This window comes from Rhipicephalus microplus, chromosome 1 (genome assembly GCF_043290135.1).
Source record: "Rhipicephalus microplus isolate Deutch F79 chromosome 1, USDA_Rmic, whole genome shotgun sequence".
Classification (NCBI taxonomy): domain Eukaryota; kingdom Metazoa; phylum Arthropoda; class Arachnida; order Ixodida; family Ixodidae; genus Rhipicephalus; species Rhipicephalus microplus.
Window position 1 is genome coordinate 189,004,778 of NC_134700.1, and position 17,590 is coordinate 189,022,367.

General features: G+C 43.4%; 1 protein-coding gene across 3 annotated transcripts in view; it reads left to right on the plus strand.

The window, feature by feature from the left end:
* Nucleotides 1-17,590, plus strand: part of LOC119177741 (uncharacterized) — a 73,388-nt gene that overhangs the window by 17,897 nt on the left and 37,901 nt on the right. For all 3 annotated transcript variants that reach the window (XM_075888941.1, XM_075888939.1, XM_037428913.2), the window contains exons 4-5: nucleotides 9,237-9,289; nucleotides 11,405-11,501. In XM_075888941.1, the coding sequence (XP_075745056.1) occupies nucleotides 9,237-9,289; nucleotides 11,405-11,501 (150 nt within the window). The remainder of the gene's footprint in view (nucleotides 1-9,236; nucleotides 9,290-11,404; nucleotides 11,502-17,590) is intronic.

Sequence of the window (17,590 nt, forward strand, 5' to 3'; positions counted from 1 at the left end):
CCTCTCACAGCGTTCCACATGCGTCCGATGCTCCTTCGGTAAAACAGAAAAAAAGATTGAAAAGATCCATTTTAGCGGGAAAAAGGCAAAAACCCGTCGACAGAGCAGTCGTGGCAGAGCCATGAACAGCGTCTGAGAGCCACAAAGTGAAGTTATCTGCTGGCAGGAGCGTCTACCGATTTTCAGTAGAGGCACAAGTCATATTGTTAGGACGCCAAACTTCCTGAAGTTGAAGTGTAATGGCTTCTCGGATAGTTTCTTACTTTTTTAAGTTAATAAACCACCCATCTTACACGCACACCATGAGCAGAAACCACGGCGTGGATAAATACATGCGAAGGGGCTAATCGCCTTTTCCGTTGGCTGGGGGCCTTGTAGCTTCCACAGAGCTGAAGGGCACCTTAAACACAAAGTTTAGATTGAAGGGTTGGATGGTAGTTAAAATGAGATCATGTGTCACACTCATGGAAATCAGTATGCTTGCCCTCATAATTGAGGAATCGTATCTTGAAGCAGGCTCCAAAAATGGGGAAAAGATGACTGGCGACATCACCCAAAAACGATGAGTGACAACCTGTCTGCAACAAAAAAAAAAACTTCCATATAGTTATTTTTGAAAAAAAACGAGCTCGCATTGCCTCCTAAATTGGCATTGTAGATGTACCTGCTAAAAAATCTTTTTCTTTAGCGGGACTCTCGAATGTACAGAAATGCTGGTGTACACAAATCGGGTCCTTTAAGGTGCGGCAGCCGCATGTGTTTAGAAACAAGGCTCTTTAGGGCTTGGCTTGGTCAGCGTCCATCGTGCTACACAGAATCAAAACTTCACACCTGCATAACAAAAAACGACCGTCTGTGTAAAATACCTACCGTAATTACTCGAATCTAACGCGCACCTTTTTTCTGGTTAAGCGAGTTCATAAATCGCATGCGCGTTAGAATCGAGTACGAACAAAAAAATTACGGTTAATCTATTGCCATCGGCAAATCCAAAATGGCCGCCCCCTACGTGTGTCGGCATGGCGCGTCGGCCATTTCTGCCTATGTGTTTCCCATGTGCGGCACTTCGTACGTGTGCTGAGGAGTTCGTCATCTAGTAGTGCATTAGCATCGACGGGGTGGAAGGGCCGACTCCAAAAACTCGAGTGCACCACGATGGCGCTTTTAAAAGAAAAGTCATCGCGTGTGCAGAAACTGACGGAAATTGGGCCGCATTACGGTCGTTCGGAGTTCCCGAAACGTGCGTGCGAGACTGGAGGAAACAAAAGCGGAAGATTGTCGACAGCAAAGCTTCACGCAAAGGCTTCAGTGGACCACAGCAGGGTCGGTTTCTGCAAATTAAAGAGCGTCTCGGCAAGTATGTGCTTGAGCAGCGAGCGGCACAGCCCGTGACGACAGAACTGCTCCAAGTGCGGGCTATGCAATTAGTCTTAGAAAAAGGTCTAATGCGGAGCCAGTTTAAAGCGAGAAGGTGCTGGCTAACTAACTTTATGAAGAGGAAAGGCTTTTCCCTCCAAAGGGGAACATGCATATGCGAAACGTTTTGCGGAGGAGTACGATGAAAAGCTTCACAGTTTTCAGAGGTTCGTCCTAAACTTGCGGCGCAGCAACGGCTACCTGCTTGGGCAAATCGTGAATGCCGATCAGACGCCTCTTTACTTCGACATGCCTGGCACCACAACCGTCGAGAAGAAGGGGGCGAAGCAAGTTCGCGTGCTGACATCGGTCCACGGTAAAACTACAGTGACGGCAATGCTCTGTTACACGTCAGAAATGCACAAGCTTCGCCCGTACCTCATATTTAAATGGAAGACGCTCCCGAAAGGAGTCGTTTTTTCGAGTGGTGTGATCGTGCGGGCCAACGAGAAAAATGGGTGCGCGTTGCAATCGATGTCTTACGTTTTTTTTTTTTTTCGTGGTGGAAATCGGGTGCGCATTACAATCGAGGGCGCGGTAGAATCGAGTAAATACGGTACTTTATGTGTTCATCAATCAAGTATATGACAGCGCAATGCATGATCACCTATGCTGTTCATCTGTTTGTGCCTCCATCCATTATTCTAGTCTGGTGCTTCAAGGTAGACATTATGGACCTTGAGATCTGAGTTCACTCACTCGTCATTATTCACTTTGTGGGGATGTGTGGACATTTTATGTGGAGTTTTCTGATAATTAATGTTGTTTTAATGTTACACTTGTCAGAGATTGGTAGTGTTTGTTACAAAAGGTTTTAATCATCAAAGTTTTTAAGGTAACTTGTCATTTCAGATTGCCTCATTTCATTGTTGTTTGTTAGAAGGCACAGCCATAGTTGCTGGCTCCAGCTACAAAAGTTGCGCTGCGAAATGCATCGATGACAGTCCAATTCCTGGCATGGAGGTAGGAAACGGTTCAAAGGGAGCTTCACTGTCCAGTAGGATTACAAAGAGGAAAAAGACAGGAAAATATTATGTCTGGAGTATGCATGCCGAACTTCGCTTGGCCATGTTTTCCTAATAGGGCTGGTGCTCCTGAACATTTTTTGCTCAAAAGTAAAAATGTTATTTAAGGTTGGATTATATGCATTTCGAGTGGATCTTCATTGCTTCAAAAAAAATGTTCGTTTTTTCGCTCAATAAAATGTGGCACTGCCTCAGTCGATTTGCCTGAACTCTCGCTGCAGTAGGTAGTTGTGCAGGCATAGGTCGGCAAGCTCACTCGTCAACTGCCTCTCGCAGACTCTGATAGAGCCACAAGTCTGAGCGAGTTTGGATGAGTAATAGTTTAGTGAGCGAGTCCGAGGTCCAGTTGAGAAAAATTTTAGTGAATCAAAGTATGACTGAGCCCTGTTAAGGAAAGCTTTCACGAGTGAAAGTCTGTGTGAGCCCTAAGAGTGAGGTACAGTTGCCAACCTCACGTTCTGTTTACTCAACTTCAGCATTATTGTCAGCCTTATGTCAGCTCACATTTATACTGATTATATCTACTTGCACATCAATGCAGTAGTGTTCATATGCCAGGTCTATATTAGTTGAACAGATGCGCGAGTTACGGAGGAAGGGAGAGGGCATGATCCCCCATCAATTCTCTTTCAAAAGAAAGTCTGTTAAAGACATCATGTTAGTTTCAATAAAAATGTCCTCGGTGGGTGTCAACCACTTGTAACCCTTAACAATACGAAATCAAAAGTGCAAAGTAGAGCTCTTATTATGTCAGATATTAGTGTTAAAAAGCATCGAAACCTTGGTTACACTAATGGACTCCTGAGTGAACTTACTCAGACTCTGATACTCACTCAACTCACTCAGACTCGATCTGAGTCTGCGCGAGTCAAAGTGAATGATATTTTAGGGAGTTGGGAGTCCAATTGAGTAGTATTTTAGGGAGCCTCAGTCTTAAGCTGAAAAAAACATTGATGAGTGTCCGAGTGAACCCCAGGGGTGAGGTATGTTTGATCAGTGAGCTTTAGTGAGCTTTAAATTTTTGTCAACCTATGTACGCAGGTGATGCCGTCTTGTTTTCAGAATGTTGTGCAAATGTTGAAGTCCAAACAATAAGTGATAGTGTTTGCTATTCGATTCGCACTGGAATTTTTACTATTTGGTTTACTTGAACTTCACTCAGACAAATACTCGCATAATCCTCGCACTTTTTTTGCCGGAAATCTGATGCAAACTTAGGGGGTGCGAGAATTACGCGGGGAAAACTTTCCACGAAAACGCAGAGAGCGAAAAAAAAAACAACAACGAAGTGGCCGCAAATCGGGATTCTCACACCAGCAACTTACAGCAAGCTTTACAAAGTACTAATTAGAACTTACTTCAACAATAAAAGCAGAGGTTCAACACAAGGCAAGATTTATTTGAGACATAAAAATTGGAAGCAAATAGTCGAGAATTAGAATACCATACGCGAAGCTTGTGGGCGTTGCGGGCGTAGCGGTAGCGGTCGGCGCTCAACAGGAGCCCTCAAAAGGTAAGCGTAGGACGTCAGTATTGGGCTGATGGCTATTTAACAGAATCGTCCGCAGTTTCCTTCTGAAGAAATGAAGCTTACCATCAATCCCAGTTTTAGGCACACAGCAGGCCCAACGCGGCTTGGTGGCTTTCAGCTGCCGTCACCAGTAGCGAACACAAGTCGTAAGCTCCGAAGGGCCTACCGGCGTCCCTGTTGCCGTTGTTTAGCGTATGATCTATCACTTGCAACTTGAAACAGCCGGGTGGCTTCAGTATCGCCCCATAACGTGCCAAGATAACCGACACTACATACAAAACACGCCGCAACGCGCACTGGCCACTTCGGCTTGGCTTGGATTGGATTGAATCTCCGTGCAATGGTACGCTTGATGCTTAAGAGATGGCGCCAAATGGCACGCGCTATCATCATCAGTGGCTGGATCGAGCACACGACATTATTGCGGCAGTTTTCGGGGGTGCGATAATTACTCGTGGAAAAATTTTTTCGTATTTTTCTTGGGCGATGTGGGGGGTGCGAGAATTATGCGAGTGCGAGAATTATGCGAGTAAATACGGTACAGTAAACATCAGATTGAAAGTGACCCCTTGAGATTTTCAATATGCTACTCCTCATCCCACTCTTACATTGCGACAAATTTGCCTTTCAGGCTCTGCTAAGATCGAAATTCCCAAAGACGGTCAACGTCCGATTGTCAAATCAGACATCGATGATATTTAGCATTCATTATTTTAGATGTTCTTGTATACAGTAGACTCGCGATAATTCAAACTCTGGTAATTCAAACTTTTGGTTAATTCAAACAAACTTTAATTTTTTGGTTGGCTTTTCATTCTTTCAATGTATTTAAACGCCTCCAAATTCAAACTCCATAATTCGGCTAATTCATACTTTTTGCAGTTCAATACCAGATAGATAGTATCTGCTGCTTTTGCACTGCTGTTTAAAAACTGCAAGCTCTTATAATCCTTAGTCTACAAATGAAAAATAAGCACCTTGGGCCTTCAAGGAAAAAGGCTTTGCTGGTTAGCAAATGTTTGAAACAAAGCACACGCATGGTAAACCGTGATGCTTCTCAACTGGTATAGAGAGCTTTGTGCTAAAGGCACATACCTATATCATAGAAGCAGTTGGCAATTCGCGATTTCTTCAAAAGGTCTGATCAGCACTAAATGGCTACTTATACCTCTGGTTTCTCTTTATGGAGTGCAGTATAGGTTTAAAAGCTCTTTTAAAGAGCTTTAAAGTTTTAAATGTGATAAAGTCAATGCTTAATCACAATGTGAGGTGTCGCCTTACCCAGAGTGATCGGTCTGAGAACTTCTGATAATTCAAACTAATTTCAGAGGTCCCTTCAAGTTTGAAATCAGAGTCTACTGTATTGACGTCTACGAGGTAGATTTGGAACTCCAGACTGGAAGGGAGCACACCCTTGTCTGCCATATCTGTCCGGCTTCAACGGAAGTTGAAAGAAGAGGAGAGGCTCAAAGAACAATATCTGTGCCTTTCACATGTAAAATGCTGTCGGTAACACCTATATTGCACAAAATTGTATGCATAGTGCGATTCGGCCTCTGCATTTTCCCAATTTCGATAAGACAGCTATAAAATGCTATTCCGCCAGTGCCTCATTAAGCTAGGGAAAAGAAACACTTTCATGTTGCTGTCCCATCAGATAAAGCTTAGCAGCACTCTCCAACTTTTTTTCTGCAGCTTAGCTTCGAATTACTTGAAAAATATTTTAGAAATACAGTCGCACTCCACTACAACGATTGCCGCTTCAACGAAATTTGCGCTACAACGAAAAATTCACGATTCCTCATCAACAGTCTATAGTAGTCGATGCATAAATATTATTGCCACAACGAACACGTTTTCTTCGATCTTTCCGCTTCAACGAAATTTTGCGATGCGATTCCAGGCTCAGATACTTATTGCTATGCAGTAAGCAGAATCGTTAACATTTCGATGCATTTTCAGAGCCTGAAAATGCATCAATGAAGTGTAAAACGCGCGTTGGCACCACTAGAAACCGCCGCTGTACTGCCGCAATACAGCAAGTATAGGCGCCGCCATTCCCCAATAGCGATGGCAATGAGACTGCCCTGGCCCTGGTTTTGCCACTGGCTTGCTTTTTAGCCGGAGACGATCCGAAACTGAAGCTCAGTCGCTCAAAAGTTGATGGTTTCCTTTACGCAGCTGCTCAGTGCAACTATGGAACGCTGCCTTTTCCGATCCCGATGCTAATCATTATGTTCGTGCTTGGCCAGTGTTGTAACTAATCAGAGCGGCTGTTCGTCCGCATTATCAACAAAACCGGCTAACCGCGAGTGATGGGTAAGAAGAATGGCATAGAATGATGCAAAAGTCGCCGCTCCACTATACCCTGCTTCCATGTCGGCGTTATCGGATACTTTTGATGGCGTACAGTTGCTGGTGTTAACATGTTAATGCAACTGTATGGTTCGTTCAGCAAGGCGGTTTTAGGCATTGTTTCAGTGCACTTTTCACCTAGGCCTCGCTATGCATAAGTGAGAATGACGTCGTGACGCTGCCGAGAAAGAATAGGAAGTAGTGGATGTTTTTAATTTTGAGAATAAACGTTCCTTTGTATTGCTAGCTCAGATCAGCTATATTTTTTCGATTTCATTATACCGAAATTTTCACCTAAACAAAATTTTTTCCACGCCCCGTCAGTTTCATTGTAGCGGGGTTCGACTGTATTAGAAAAATATTCGATTTTATTTGCACTCACAATTCAATATATTCAGATTGTCTTAACAACCAAAACTTTGCTATTTACACCGCTCTAATGAAAACATGTGATCCACGCTGCAAGTGTTAGCGAGATTGAGTGTATCCCGGCCCTCGCTTGGGCCTGTAGTTGAGCTGCCGTAACGGTGCCGCAGGTGGCGCCACTGATTAGATAGGACACTACACTAGCGCATACAAGCGCTCACGACCACTACTGTATTTACTTGCATATTACTTGCACTTTTTTTGGCGGAAAACTGATGTAAAGTTGAGGGGTGCGAGAACTGTGCGGGGGAAACTTTTCATGAAAAAGTACAGGAGGAAAAAAAGCAAGGAAACAAAGTGGCTGCAAATCGGTGTTCTCGCACCAGCAACTGCAAGCTTTGAGAAGTACTAATTAAAACTTACCTTAACATTAAAACGACAGATTCAACACAAGGCAAGATTTATTTGAGGCACAAAAGGCACAAGCAAATAGTCAAGAATTAGAATACCGTACGCAAAGCTTGTGGGCGTTGCTGGCGTAGAGTTAGCGTTCGCCACTCAACAGTAGCCCGCAAAAGGTTAGCGTATGATGTCATTATTATGTTGATGGCCATTTAACACATAATCATCCACAGTTGCCTTCTGGCAAAATAAAGTTTACCATCCATCCCAGTCTTAGGCACACGAAAGGCCCAACGCGTCTTGGTGGCTTTCAGCTGCTGTCGCCAGTAGCGTACACAAAACTCATCGACTCCGATGGGCCTACCGGTGGCCTTGTTGCCGTTGTTTAGTGGATGATCAATCACTTTCAACTTGAAAGCAGCCGTGTAGCTTCCGTATCGCCCCATAGCTACAGTGGCTAGAATAGGGAAGTGTGATGAACGCACCAGCTAGTGTGTAGCACCTTGGGAAGAAACCGCCAGGTGGTGCTGGCACGCGTTTGCATGTCACCCAAGGCGGCAATGTGCTGTGCAGAGACTGGAATCAACCATGCCTGCGGGCACTATGAAACATTTAAAATATATTTTGTTCCTCGTGCACAGCCTCAAATTGCGACCGAGCAATTATGCTAGCATCTGGAATTGCAAGATGGCTACACTATAATCTACATCTGGATGGCTGCATTTGGATGGTAGGATGGCGCAACTGAAATGAAATATCGACAGGGTGCGAAAATTGAGCACGCTGCGGCACTGAAACACTTTATCAATGTCACCAAAAAGTGGAACGATGAACTCGGTTGTGAGCTATTGCTTGCAACACCTTTCGCAGCGAACCATCATTTCCCCAAACACTAATCTGCAAATAAAGCCGCATCATTCGTAACATGCACGGCTCGCTATAGCTGCTTCTGCTAACGCACAATCGAACTCTGACAAGAATCGGGAGTGGAAAACATTTTATTTTTTGCACACTGATCGTACAACACATTTTCGTGTAGTTACTCCCTATCTGTTTACAACAATGCATTTTTTTTTTCTTGTAGATAAAAAAAGATGCGTAACCAATTAATAAATTGGCCGCGCATCTTTTTTTATTCACAAGAAAAAAAGTTTTTAGTTCACAAGCGCACTACAGAACTCTTGGGCTGCAAGCCTTGGTGAGGCGCCTAAGCTTCAGGTACTTCCTCTTTCCTGGGAGGATGCTTGTTCTTTATTGAGCCCTTTTGTGTAAAAATGCAACCGGGTGAGCAGAAAAGGGAGTAGGCGAAAAATCTGCCTCATGCACTGATTGATTTTTTTCCTGTACATAGAAAAAAACGAAGCAAAAGCAAAAGGCTGTAAAGCCTGACGAAGCTTCGTCCTTTGTAACGCACTTCCCTATTCAACACTTTCCTATTCTAGCCACTGTATCATAGCGTAACAACATTATGGACACGACATACAAAATTTGCTGCTATGCGCGCTTACCACCACTTTGGCTTGGCTTAGATTGGATTGAATCTCCGTGCAATAATAATACGCACCAGATGGTGTGCGCCATCGTCATCAGTGGCTATTGGTGCGATAATTACTCACGGAAAAAATGAAATCATACTTTTGTGGGGTAATGGGGGGGAGGGGACGAGAATTATGCGAGTGCGAGGATTATGCAAGTAAATGCAATAGTACTAAATTGTAATTTTATCGGTACTTGGGGTTCTTTTGTCATGATGTTTGCTGTTACTGCTGGTACAAGTGTTAGTAAAATGGATTTATATGTCTAGCCTTTCGGACGACCCTCAAAGTGGCCTAACCTGGTACAAGCATGTTCTTGAGAGAATAGGTGTGCAATTTGACTTACCGCATTAAGTGGCAGGCGGACCTTCACGAGTTCAGTAAGAATGCGCGTAGGTTTTCTGTCGTAGAACCAGGCAGTGTGCCATCAATCTTCATTTTGACCTTTAATTTGATTAGTGTTAACGGTTGCACTTGTACTAATTATGTTTCAGATTCTACTTGTAACTTTGATATCATATTTGTAACCATGTGAAACTAGGTTTTCGTTCAGTCTAAGATGACACTTGAAGGGCCCTTCATTGTTGCTCTCGTGTTGCATTGCAGATTGAAAAAGGATGATAGTGCCGAGGATGAGGCAAGCTTTGCCGATTCATCAGGTAAGCTAGCATGCAACTTTACACAGGCTTCGCACTTATTCGCCATTAAAAAATATTGCTGATTGGCAATAGGTTGGTCTTGTTACAGTAGATTAACTGTAGTGGCAAAGTAGTACAGTTGAACCTTTCTGTAAGGGGCATGCTCCGGGCAGCAATTCTTGTCCTATATACGAGATGTCTCTTGTGAGCAGGGGAACTTGTATGCATTTTCCTGTCCCCCATATTTTACTGTAGGCATACTGGTGTCCCTTATAGCCATTTGTCTCCTATATCAGTGTCTCTTATAAAGGGGTTCAGCTGTATCTGAAGATGATGATTGTGTGAGATTTAGTCATTGTTAGCATGTAGTTAAATACAATTCTGCAATCCGTCAGCTTGAATCCTTGCGTAAGAAGAATAAAATCTTTGGCCTGAAACGCACGCACAGTTTGTTTTCTTGGTTGTATTCATCTCGAGCTTCGAAAAAAGGACTCTTGACATTGGTTCTAGAATGTAGCTTGTTGAATGGTCCTCAAACATGGTAGTGTCTCCAGCAAAGTGATCCCCTAATGTAGCTTGTTGAATGGTCCTCAAACATGGTAGTGTCTCCAGCAAAGTGATCCCCTGCACTAATGTGCAGCACAATAACGCTAGCTGTCTACTCAGAAGACCTGTGTGAACGTGCACTCTGGATTTCAAGCCATTCAAAGAAACAAACGATAAGTGATGCGCTTCCGAAGTTGATGTGTACAGCAGCTATATCAAGAATGCACTGGACTGTACAAAATATAGCATGGTTTTAACTACAGTGGCAAGGTAATATCTGAAGATTATAATGAGACATATACCGCATTTTTTTGCATATAACGTGCACCCCTAACTTTTTAAGTACATTTTTTTCAGTTTTTTCGTACAGTTTGTGTGTGAGAAAAGACATTAAGCCAAAATAAACCATTCTTTTCATCTTACTGCTAGGTTCAATTATTGCACATGTTAGAATTAGACACATACCAGGTTAACTGGAAATGCTTGAACGTTTTTGCTGCATTTTAATTAAACCAATTTTCGATAATGATGTACAGGGCTAACATATGGAAGTTGACTGTAATAGCCTTGTTCGTCTTTCACCTTGTAGGATCGCTTTGAAACTTTTGGTCACTTTTATCGAGGCTGGATGGATGTTTAATACTAGTGTGGCAATTAAAGGGTCCCTGAATCACTTTTTTGAGTAACCATGGAATTAATTCACTGGAGGAGCTCATCGCCTCACAAATTCAACACTGCAAAAATTTTAAGAATCCGTCCAGTATGAGTGGGGTTGAAGATTTGCCACACGCTTCAATCGCATTCTCTCTTCTCTCGTCTCGAAGCTCTGGAAGCTAAGCAGGGAGGGATGGGAGGGGCAAACAAAAAATGTCACGAGCGCCTCAAGACCTTGAGCAGGTTCTTCTTTTTTTTTATCTTCAAATATGTAGTTTTTTCAGTGTGATTGCACGCGCATGTATAGACAAGTGATGGCCTCCCACGGCGAGCTCTATAACGACTGAGCGCGCCGTGTTCAAATCTGCCAATGGCTAATAGATGGGCTTACTACGAGTGACTTTTGGGCTTATTCTGCGATTTGTCTGGAGAAGAGAAAGCAATTTTTAGCTGACTTTGATCATTTGTTGGGAATTCCATGCCACGTGCTGCACTACAATATTTGGCTCGCGTGTTTTCGGGAGCCTCTACTGCCGATCGGTAGCGCTTTCTTACCATGCTCAAAAAGTGTTGCAGTGCCCCTTTAAAGTATTACACTGGTTTTATTTAGAATACCCTTATAATTTCTTTAAAGCAGACTTCGTTTCTGTTGAACCAACTTCTCATATCTTTGGTATAATACAAAAAACATATGCCACGCTTCACAAAAAAAAAAACAGCAGATTTGGTGGTTTCTTGCTCTATTGTAGCAGAACCCGCTTCAGAACTATAGGTTCTTGGTTTTATCGAGCATAATTTTTGGGTGTTTCTTTCAGGTTCTTTGTTTCACGAACCCATGACATACCGACAATATCCCTCTACACATGTAACTTATTTGTGTATTAAGAGTAAAGGTTGTGAGTTTTTCACCGTGGCTTTGTCATAATTTCTTTGCAGAATGCGAGAATGCGGCAGAGCCTAAGGGAGCCGATCCGCTTTTGGGCTTCTCGTTTTTATTCAAGCCTTACAGTTTCTCCTTTCTGTCTCCGAGCAAGTAAGTGTGAGCAAATTTCACTTTGAACTGTGAGCTGTACATCTGGGGTTGCTGCACCTTTCACATTTGCTTCTCTTTTTTGTTGTTCATTGATTCGCTCATTTACTCTCACAAAGGGCCCTCTGAACCATCTCCATTATCTCTTTAACACTTTGAGTAAAAATGTACAAGCTGAGAATGTTTGGAATCCAAAATGCTGAATGGCAGCAGCACTAGGCCCCACAGGTGTGTCGTACAACAAAATAATACCATCTCCCGCAAAAGGGAACCATGTGAAGATGGGAAGCAATGGGCGCTAGCGTTTACACTGGCAGCAACATTGACGCAGGTGCTCATCGCGGTGTTGAGCAGTAAAAACACCTGGGGACGCTCCAAGCACGCAGCGATGCACTGTTGTTTACTACTGGAACATGCCAATCGCTGCTAATGGGCAATGAGAGACGGAAGACTCCGATTAGACATGGATAGGCTTGTGCGAATAGTATATATGTCACATTATAACCCAAATAACTTGCACAATATTTTTCTTTTTTAAATAAGACCTGTGCAAATGCCTTTTTTTGTTGTTGTTCAAGGGAAGTAAAAACTGTGAAAGAAGATTTGACTTTTGGTAGAGTGCTAGTGGTAACCTTCAAAATATGTCAAGTTTTGGAATTTACCATATGTCTTGAAGTTTACTAATTTTAGAGCAAGTAAACCGGTACAACAGGCTTTTAAACTTGAAAAATGAATAATCAATGGAAGGGGATTATGTTTACTTAACCTTGAAGTGTGGCTTCGCGGCAGTGCGGGGTTCTCCTGGGTAGGTGCTTTCACAGCTTGGCACTGCTTCACGGCAGCGAAAGCAGGCCTCAGAAACTCTGTGCTGGTTTCAGTTTCAAGAAAAAATGCACGCTCGTAGCGGTTGCTGAGCATCTTAAGATCTATTTGAATGGAGGGTAGTTGATGTGAATGTTCACACTTATTGGCTTTCACTAGTTTTTACAAATAAAAAAGTCAATACCCCTTTAATGAACTTCTCTTTTGTATATATGTCTTTCCTTATTTTGTGGATTTTAAAACGGGCAAAGTGCGGGAAGTGACTAACTTGCGTTCGTAGCACTTGCCACTGCTCCTTCTCGCCCTTCGCTCAGCAATATTAAAAGTTGGATCACGCTCAGTTATCTCGCTCAATTGGCGTGTCAAATACAGGAAAAATAGATGGCTAGTTGTGGCGGGCAGAGAGCGGAAGCCACAGTGAGAGTGAGCTACGATGAACATGTCATCCATGCATTCGTCAAAGATGGCTTAATTGGGCAACACATGTTTTCCACGGCAGTGCAGTGGCTCAATTCGGGGTTTTCTAGTTCTGCGAAGGTTTTTTTCACCGTTTCTTAAAGGCAACGAGTGAGCACAAGAATTCGGGCTCGTTATTTGAGCAGGTATTGATTTTTCATGAGTGCATATGAGTAAATCCAGTTGTCTGCAAGCCTAACTTGACTGACAGAACTGCAGTGTCGCTTGACTAATTGGTGAAGACGGCCGCTAAGCTCCTGTCAAGAAAATGCGGCTTGAATTCGAGTTGGCTCGGCTACATAGTTTTAGCTTTTTTTACTTTTGGAGTGTAGTTCAATAATTGTCAAGTAATTGTACGCGGCTTCCTACTCATGAATATCTTGTAGCCACGGTTTGAAAATTTGCAACTCTTTACTTCTAATCCTGTCTCTCAAATACACCTGATGGACTAAATGCCACAAAGAATTATTACAGAGAATGTCGATGAAGCTAAAGTTTTGACAAGTGAACATTTCTTTGCAAGGCAATGCTGTTGCTTTGACGAAGACAAGAAAACTTGCCGAAACACTGTTTCGAGCAAATGTTCTTTCGCGGAAAACTTTGATCACTTCAAGCCTCCTCGTGCCTCTGAACTTCAGTCTCGTTTGGTACTCAAGTTCTTTAAGAAAAATATATGTGCCATCATAACAAACGTGATTGAGTCAATACGACGTGTCCTATTTGCGATTGTTGATGATTTTCGCCTTGGTTGGAATATAATGGGTTCAACGTTTGCTCATTATTTACGTATGTCAGTTGGAAGTTGAAGCTGCTTTAATAGATTGACACTTTCACACTAAGTGTTTGTCTGTTTTTTATAGAAAACGTGCATTAAAAAGTTCATTTTATTTGTGCCGATCGAGTTTCGTCTTATGAAAAATCAGTCAGCTTAACATTAGCCTCTTCAGAAAACACGAGAAAAATTTTTAAAAAAAGGATTAACAAAATTTTACGAATGGCCGCATCGCCCTAGCGCTCAGCGGACTTAAAAGAAGACCCGAGCGCATCTTGCTTGAATGCGAAGTGGGAAAGGAGGGCTTCCCTCTTTCTCTCATTTCAGTCCTTTCTCCCTATTTTGGGACGTCACCAGGGACGTCAAGAAAAAAATTTTCTGTTCGTGATTTATTTCTAATAGGATGCCGGCAACTGCCAGTAGTAAAAGCGGCGCTGCCGAGAACGAATACATGGGACCTATGGGGAGTTTCGTCCCCTAATGACCTTTACAGTGGGTCACATTTACAGTGGGTCACATGCCGATTAATATACACTTGCTCGTTCATAGCGGATACGTAGAAATTTTCAGATATTTATTCGATTCAAAGCAAAATATAATGAAATTTTAGTACTGTACTATTCGTTGGAATATTCGAAACATTCAAATATTCGCACAAGCCTAGACGGAGACCCGCAGTCCACATTTTGTTAACGCGCACGCTGCGAGTTTTATTGTTCAACAACGCACAGGAGAAATCTCCCACCAGCGCCACCTTGGAGACCAAAATCTAGTGTCTTTATACTATACGAGTTCGCCAGTGAATAGTTGTGCATTGGAGCAGCCTTTTTTTTTTTTTTTCGATAAAGAAAAACTGATTAGCAGGAGCTTTCTTTGTTGGTGATGCGAGGGGAGAGAGGGGGAGCGTAGGAGATGAAGAGAGGGAAAGGGAATGCACATGGGCGGTAAGGATGGTCACTCCGCACACTGAATTGAACCCCACTCTTAAGATGCTTCACATATAAAAAAAAAAAAAAGCTCGTGCTTTCCGGGCCTTCCTGGTATTGCCAGCATTGGCCATGCCGTCGCCTAGTAGAGTACGATTGTGACATCATAAGAAGCTGTTCGTATGTTAGCGGGTGCATGCACTCGTGTTCTTCTTCACATGGCCAGGAGGAGAGAAGAGCCAGCAAACTGAGCGTAGCTTAGGAAAAAGCAAGACGAGCATGTTTCAATATTAAAATAACTAGGGATGTACGAATATTCAAAATTTCAAATTTCTTCAATAGTATTTGCTTTTCTATTCTATTCACACTGGAGTTTTTCTGTTTGAACTTCCCAAAGACTTGTACAGTCAACATCAAAATAAAAGTGACCACTACCTAATTACACTCTCATATTGTGCCTGCCTTTTAGAATGCTTTACGGTCGAATTTTCTAAAATTAAATGCAGTCAACGTCCGATTGGAAGTGGCCCCTTCAAATTTTTAATATGCTTCACCTCACCACACTCTTATTGCGGCAATGTTGCCTTTCAGCTTCCGCTACAGTCGTAAATATATTTTGTCTAGGAATCGCATGGTTCCAATATGGATATGATAGATGAGGGAGAGGTGGGGCTCAATAATACAGTTTTGGTCCTGAAATGTTGGCAGGAAGTTGGACATCGAAGAGCCTGCTTATGGCCTTCAAACTGACCTTGATTGCAGTTTTATGGCATATTGAAAACGTTGTCATGTTGATAAAAAACGGCTGCTGCTGTTTGAAAATTGATGTGCACAGGAGTCTAGCACTCATAACAACATTTATTGTTACATGAATGGCATGGCAGTTGTGCTGGAAACTACTTTCAACGTATATATATTTAGTGTGGCAGCAGCAGCTCTGACCAGTCAACTCGCAGCCCACAGACCAAGCAGAGCTGACTCTTCGTTATTTTCCTTAGACGCCTGTGTGCGTGTTCCAAAGGTCTATAGATAAATGCACCATGCATCTACCAATATCATGCAACCAAACTAAGATTAGGTTGGACGATTTGAACTGATGCATACATTAAAGTGAAAAAGAAAACAGCACAGCAGATATGACATTTAAGGTTCAGCAAGTCTGCATGTTCCAATGTTTCGCGCTTTTGCACAGCCGTCTGAATCTGCTGCTGCCGGTGCGTCTTCTCGTGTCCTTTCTGCTGGCATATCTCTGAAAACAAGGTTTCGAAAGGTGCAAGTTGTTTATTTTCTGTACTTTGCATGAATAAGTAGAATTTGGTACGAAATGGAAACTTGAAATGGAAAGAATTCTAAATATAGCGAAGGCGGCGATGGCATGCATGAGGGGAGGAACGAATGTGAACGTTCTTGGCGCACGCGAATGTGGTTATCCGGTCGCTCTGGCATTTTAGTTTTCAACTTCGCTTGCTTCAGGACCATTTTTTTTTTTCGTGTTAACTTCGCGGTGCAGTTTTCCGGCCGCATAGGCGGTGAAGCGAGTGAATTTTTTGCGAGTTCTTCCACTTTTGCTCCCATTCAGCAGCATGAATGAGAAAACCGCAGCACAGTTTTATTATTTTCCGCGGCGGCTTTTTGGGGAGACAACGAAGGCAGAAAAGTTCAAAAGAACATCATGAACTCTTTCAGCAAGGAGCAGTTGACTCCAATGATGTTATTGTTCATCTTCATGATCAGCTTTAACTAGTTTTGGTTCATATGAATTCAAGATGATACATGCGTGCTTACTACAAATTCATATCGTCGCTTTCACTGCAGTAAATAAGGTCTCTGAAGTGCCCATGCATTCTTCTGCAGAGCTTGCTTAGTGCACATATCAACAAAAGTATAAGGATAGCACACCCTTTTGGCTTATCAAGCCGCATTAATGCATACATCACAGCTGCAGCGAGTGGAGATTGGCCACTGAAAAAGCCTGTTGCTAGTAACAAGCTGCTTCTAAGACGTTCATTTGTGACAAGAACCAACCATTCTCGTTCGCTAGCTTGCTCGAGCAAAACAGCTATTGTTTATCAACAGCGGCCGCAGCAGTTCACAGGGGTGGAACACCTGCGCCATTGTTCGCCAAACTCGTTTGCCTGCATCATCCTGCCCCGAACCACTCCAGTTGCACCAAACTCGTTTACTGTATCAGCGCCGTGCTGTGCCGCAGCACCCTGGAAGGTGTGACAACCATCAAGCCCAGAAAATGCGGCTAAAACATTGTCCTCTCGGTTTCTTCGAAATGTTTGTTTCATCAAGGCTGTGATCGCTCAAGTAGCAGCTGTGAATTTCCATTTTTAGGGCATGGTTGATATTGCTGACACGCTGTTACGAGGCGCAACGCCAACACGGTCCCAAAGGCACCACTGCTTCGAAACTCGCCGCTGCCAAGGTCACTGGCTGTTTGGTAGCATGTGTTTCTCAGCTCTCGACTGCTTCTGAACAGAGCTGATAGACAAGCGGGCAAGACAATGGTGAGTTAAGGCAAGGTTTATGTACAGCATAGAAATAGAGGCTTTACAAATTCGGCACTGTGCCTTACAGCTTAGACTCGAGGAGCCGAGATATCTTCTCTCTGATGCGCACGTCGGCTGCTCTCTGATGCATAGGCCAGCAGCTGGCAATGCGCCGCTTGGGCTTTCTTTATAGGCACCGGGTGGACCTTTACGTCACCATCATCCAATCGGAAGCGCCGCTGGCCATCATGTCAGATTTTCCAGTCAGTAACTGCCATTGGATTGGGTCATGATTCTCCATTCCGGAGCCGCTGTGCTGGGTTGCACTCAAGGACGAGTGATGTTGCCACGCATTGCGTAAGACTCGCAAGACTGGATGGTGCCGCTTGCATGGCATCGTTGAAATGATGACATCAGGTGGGCTTGCTCGCTGGCCTTGACACAGATTGCCTTTGCAGAGGCAATAATGTTCGGTGTTGACTCCCAGGCTTAATAGCACCCCGCCGCCAGACAATGCGCCGAAAAGACAAGCTGCTTCCACGTGGCTCAGATGTGGGCCGCGCTCGTTTACCAGGACCTTCCAGGTTTGCCTCCAGGACTATGGGGAGGATGTAGCTCCAG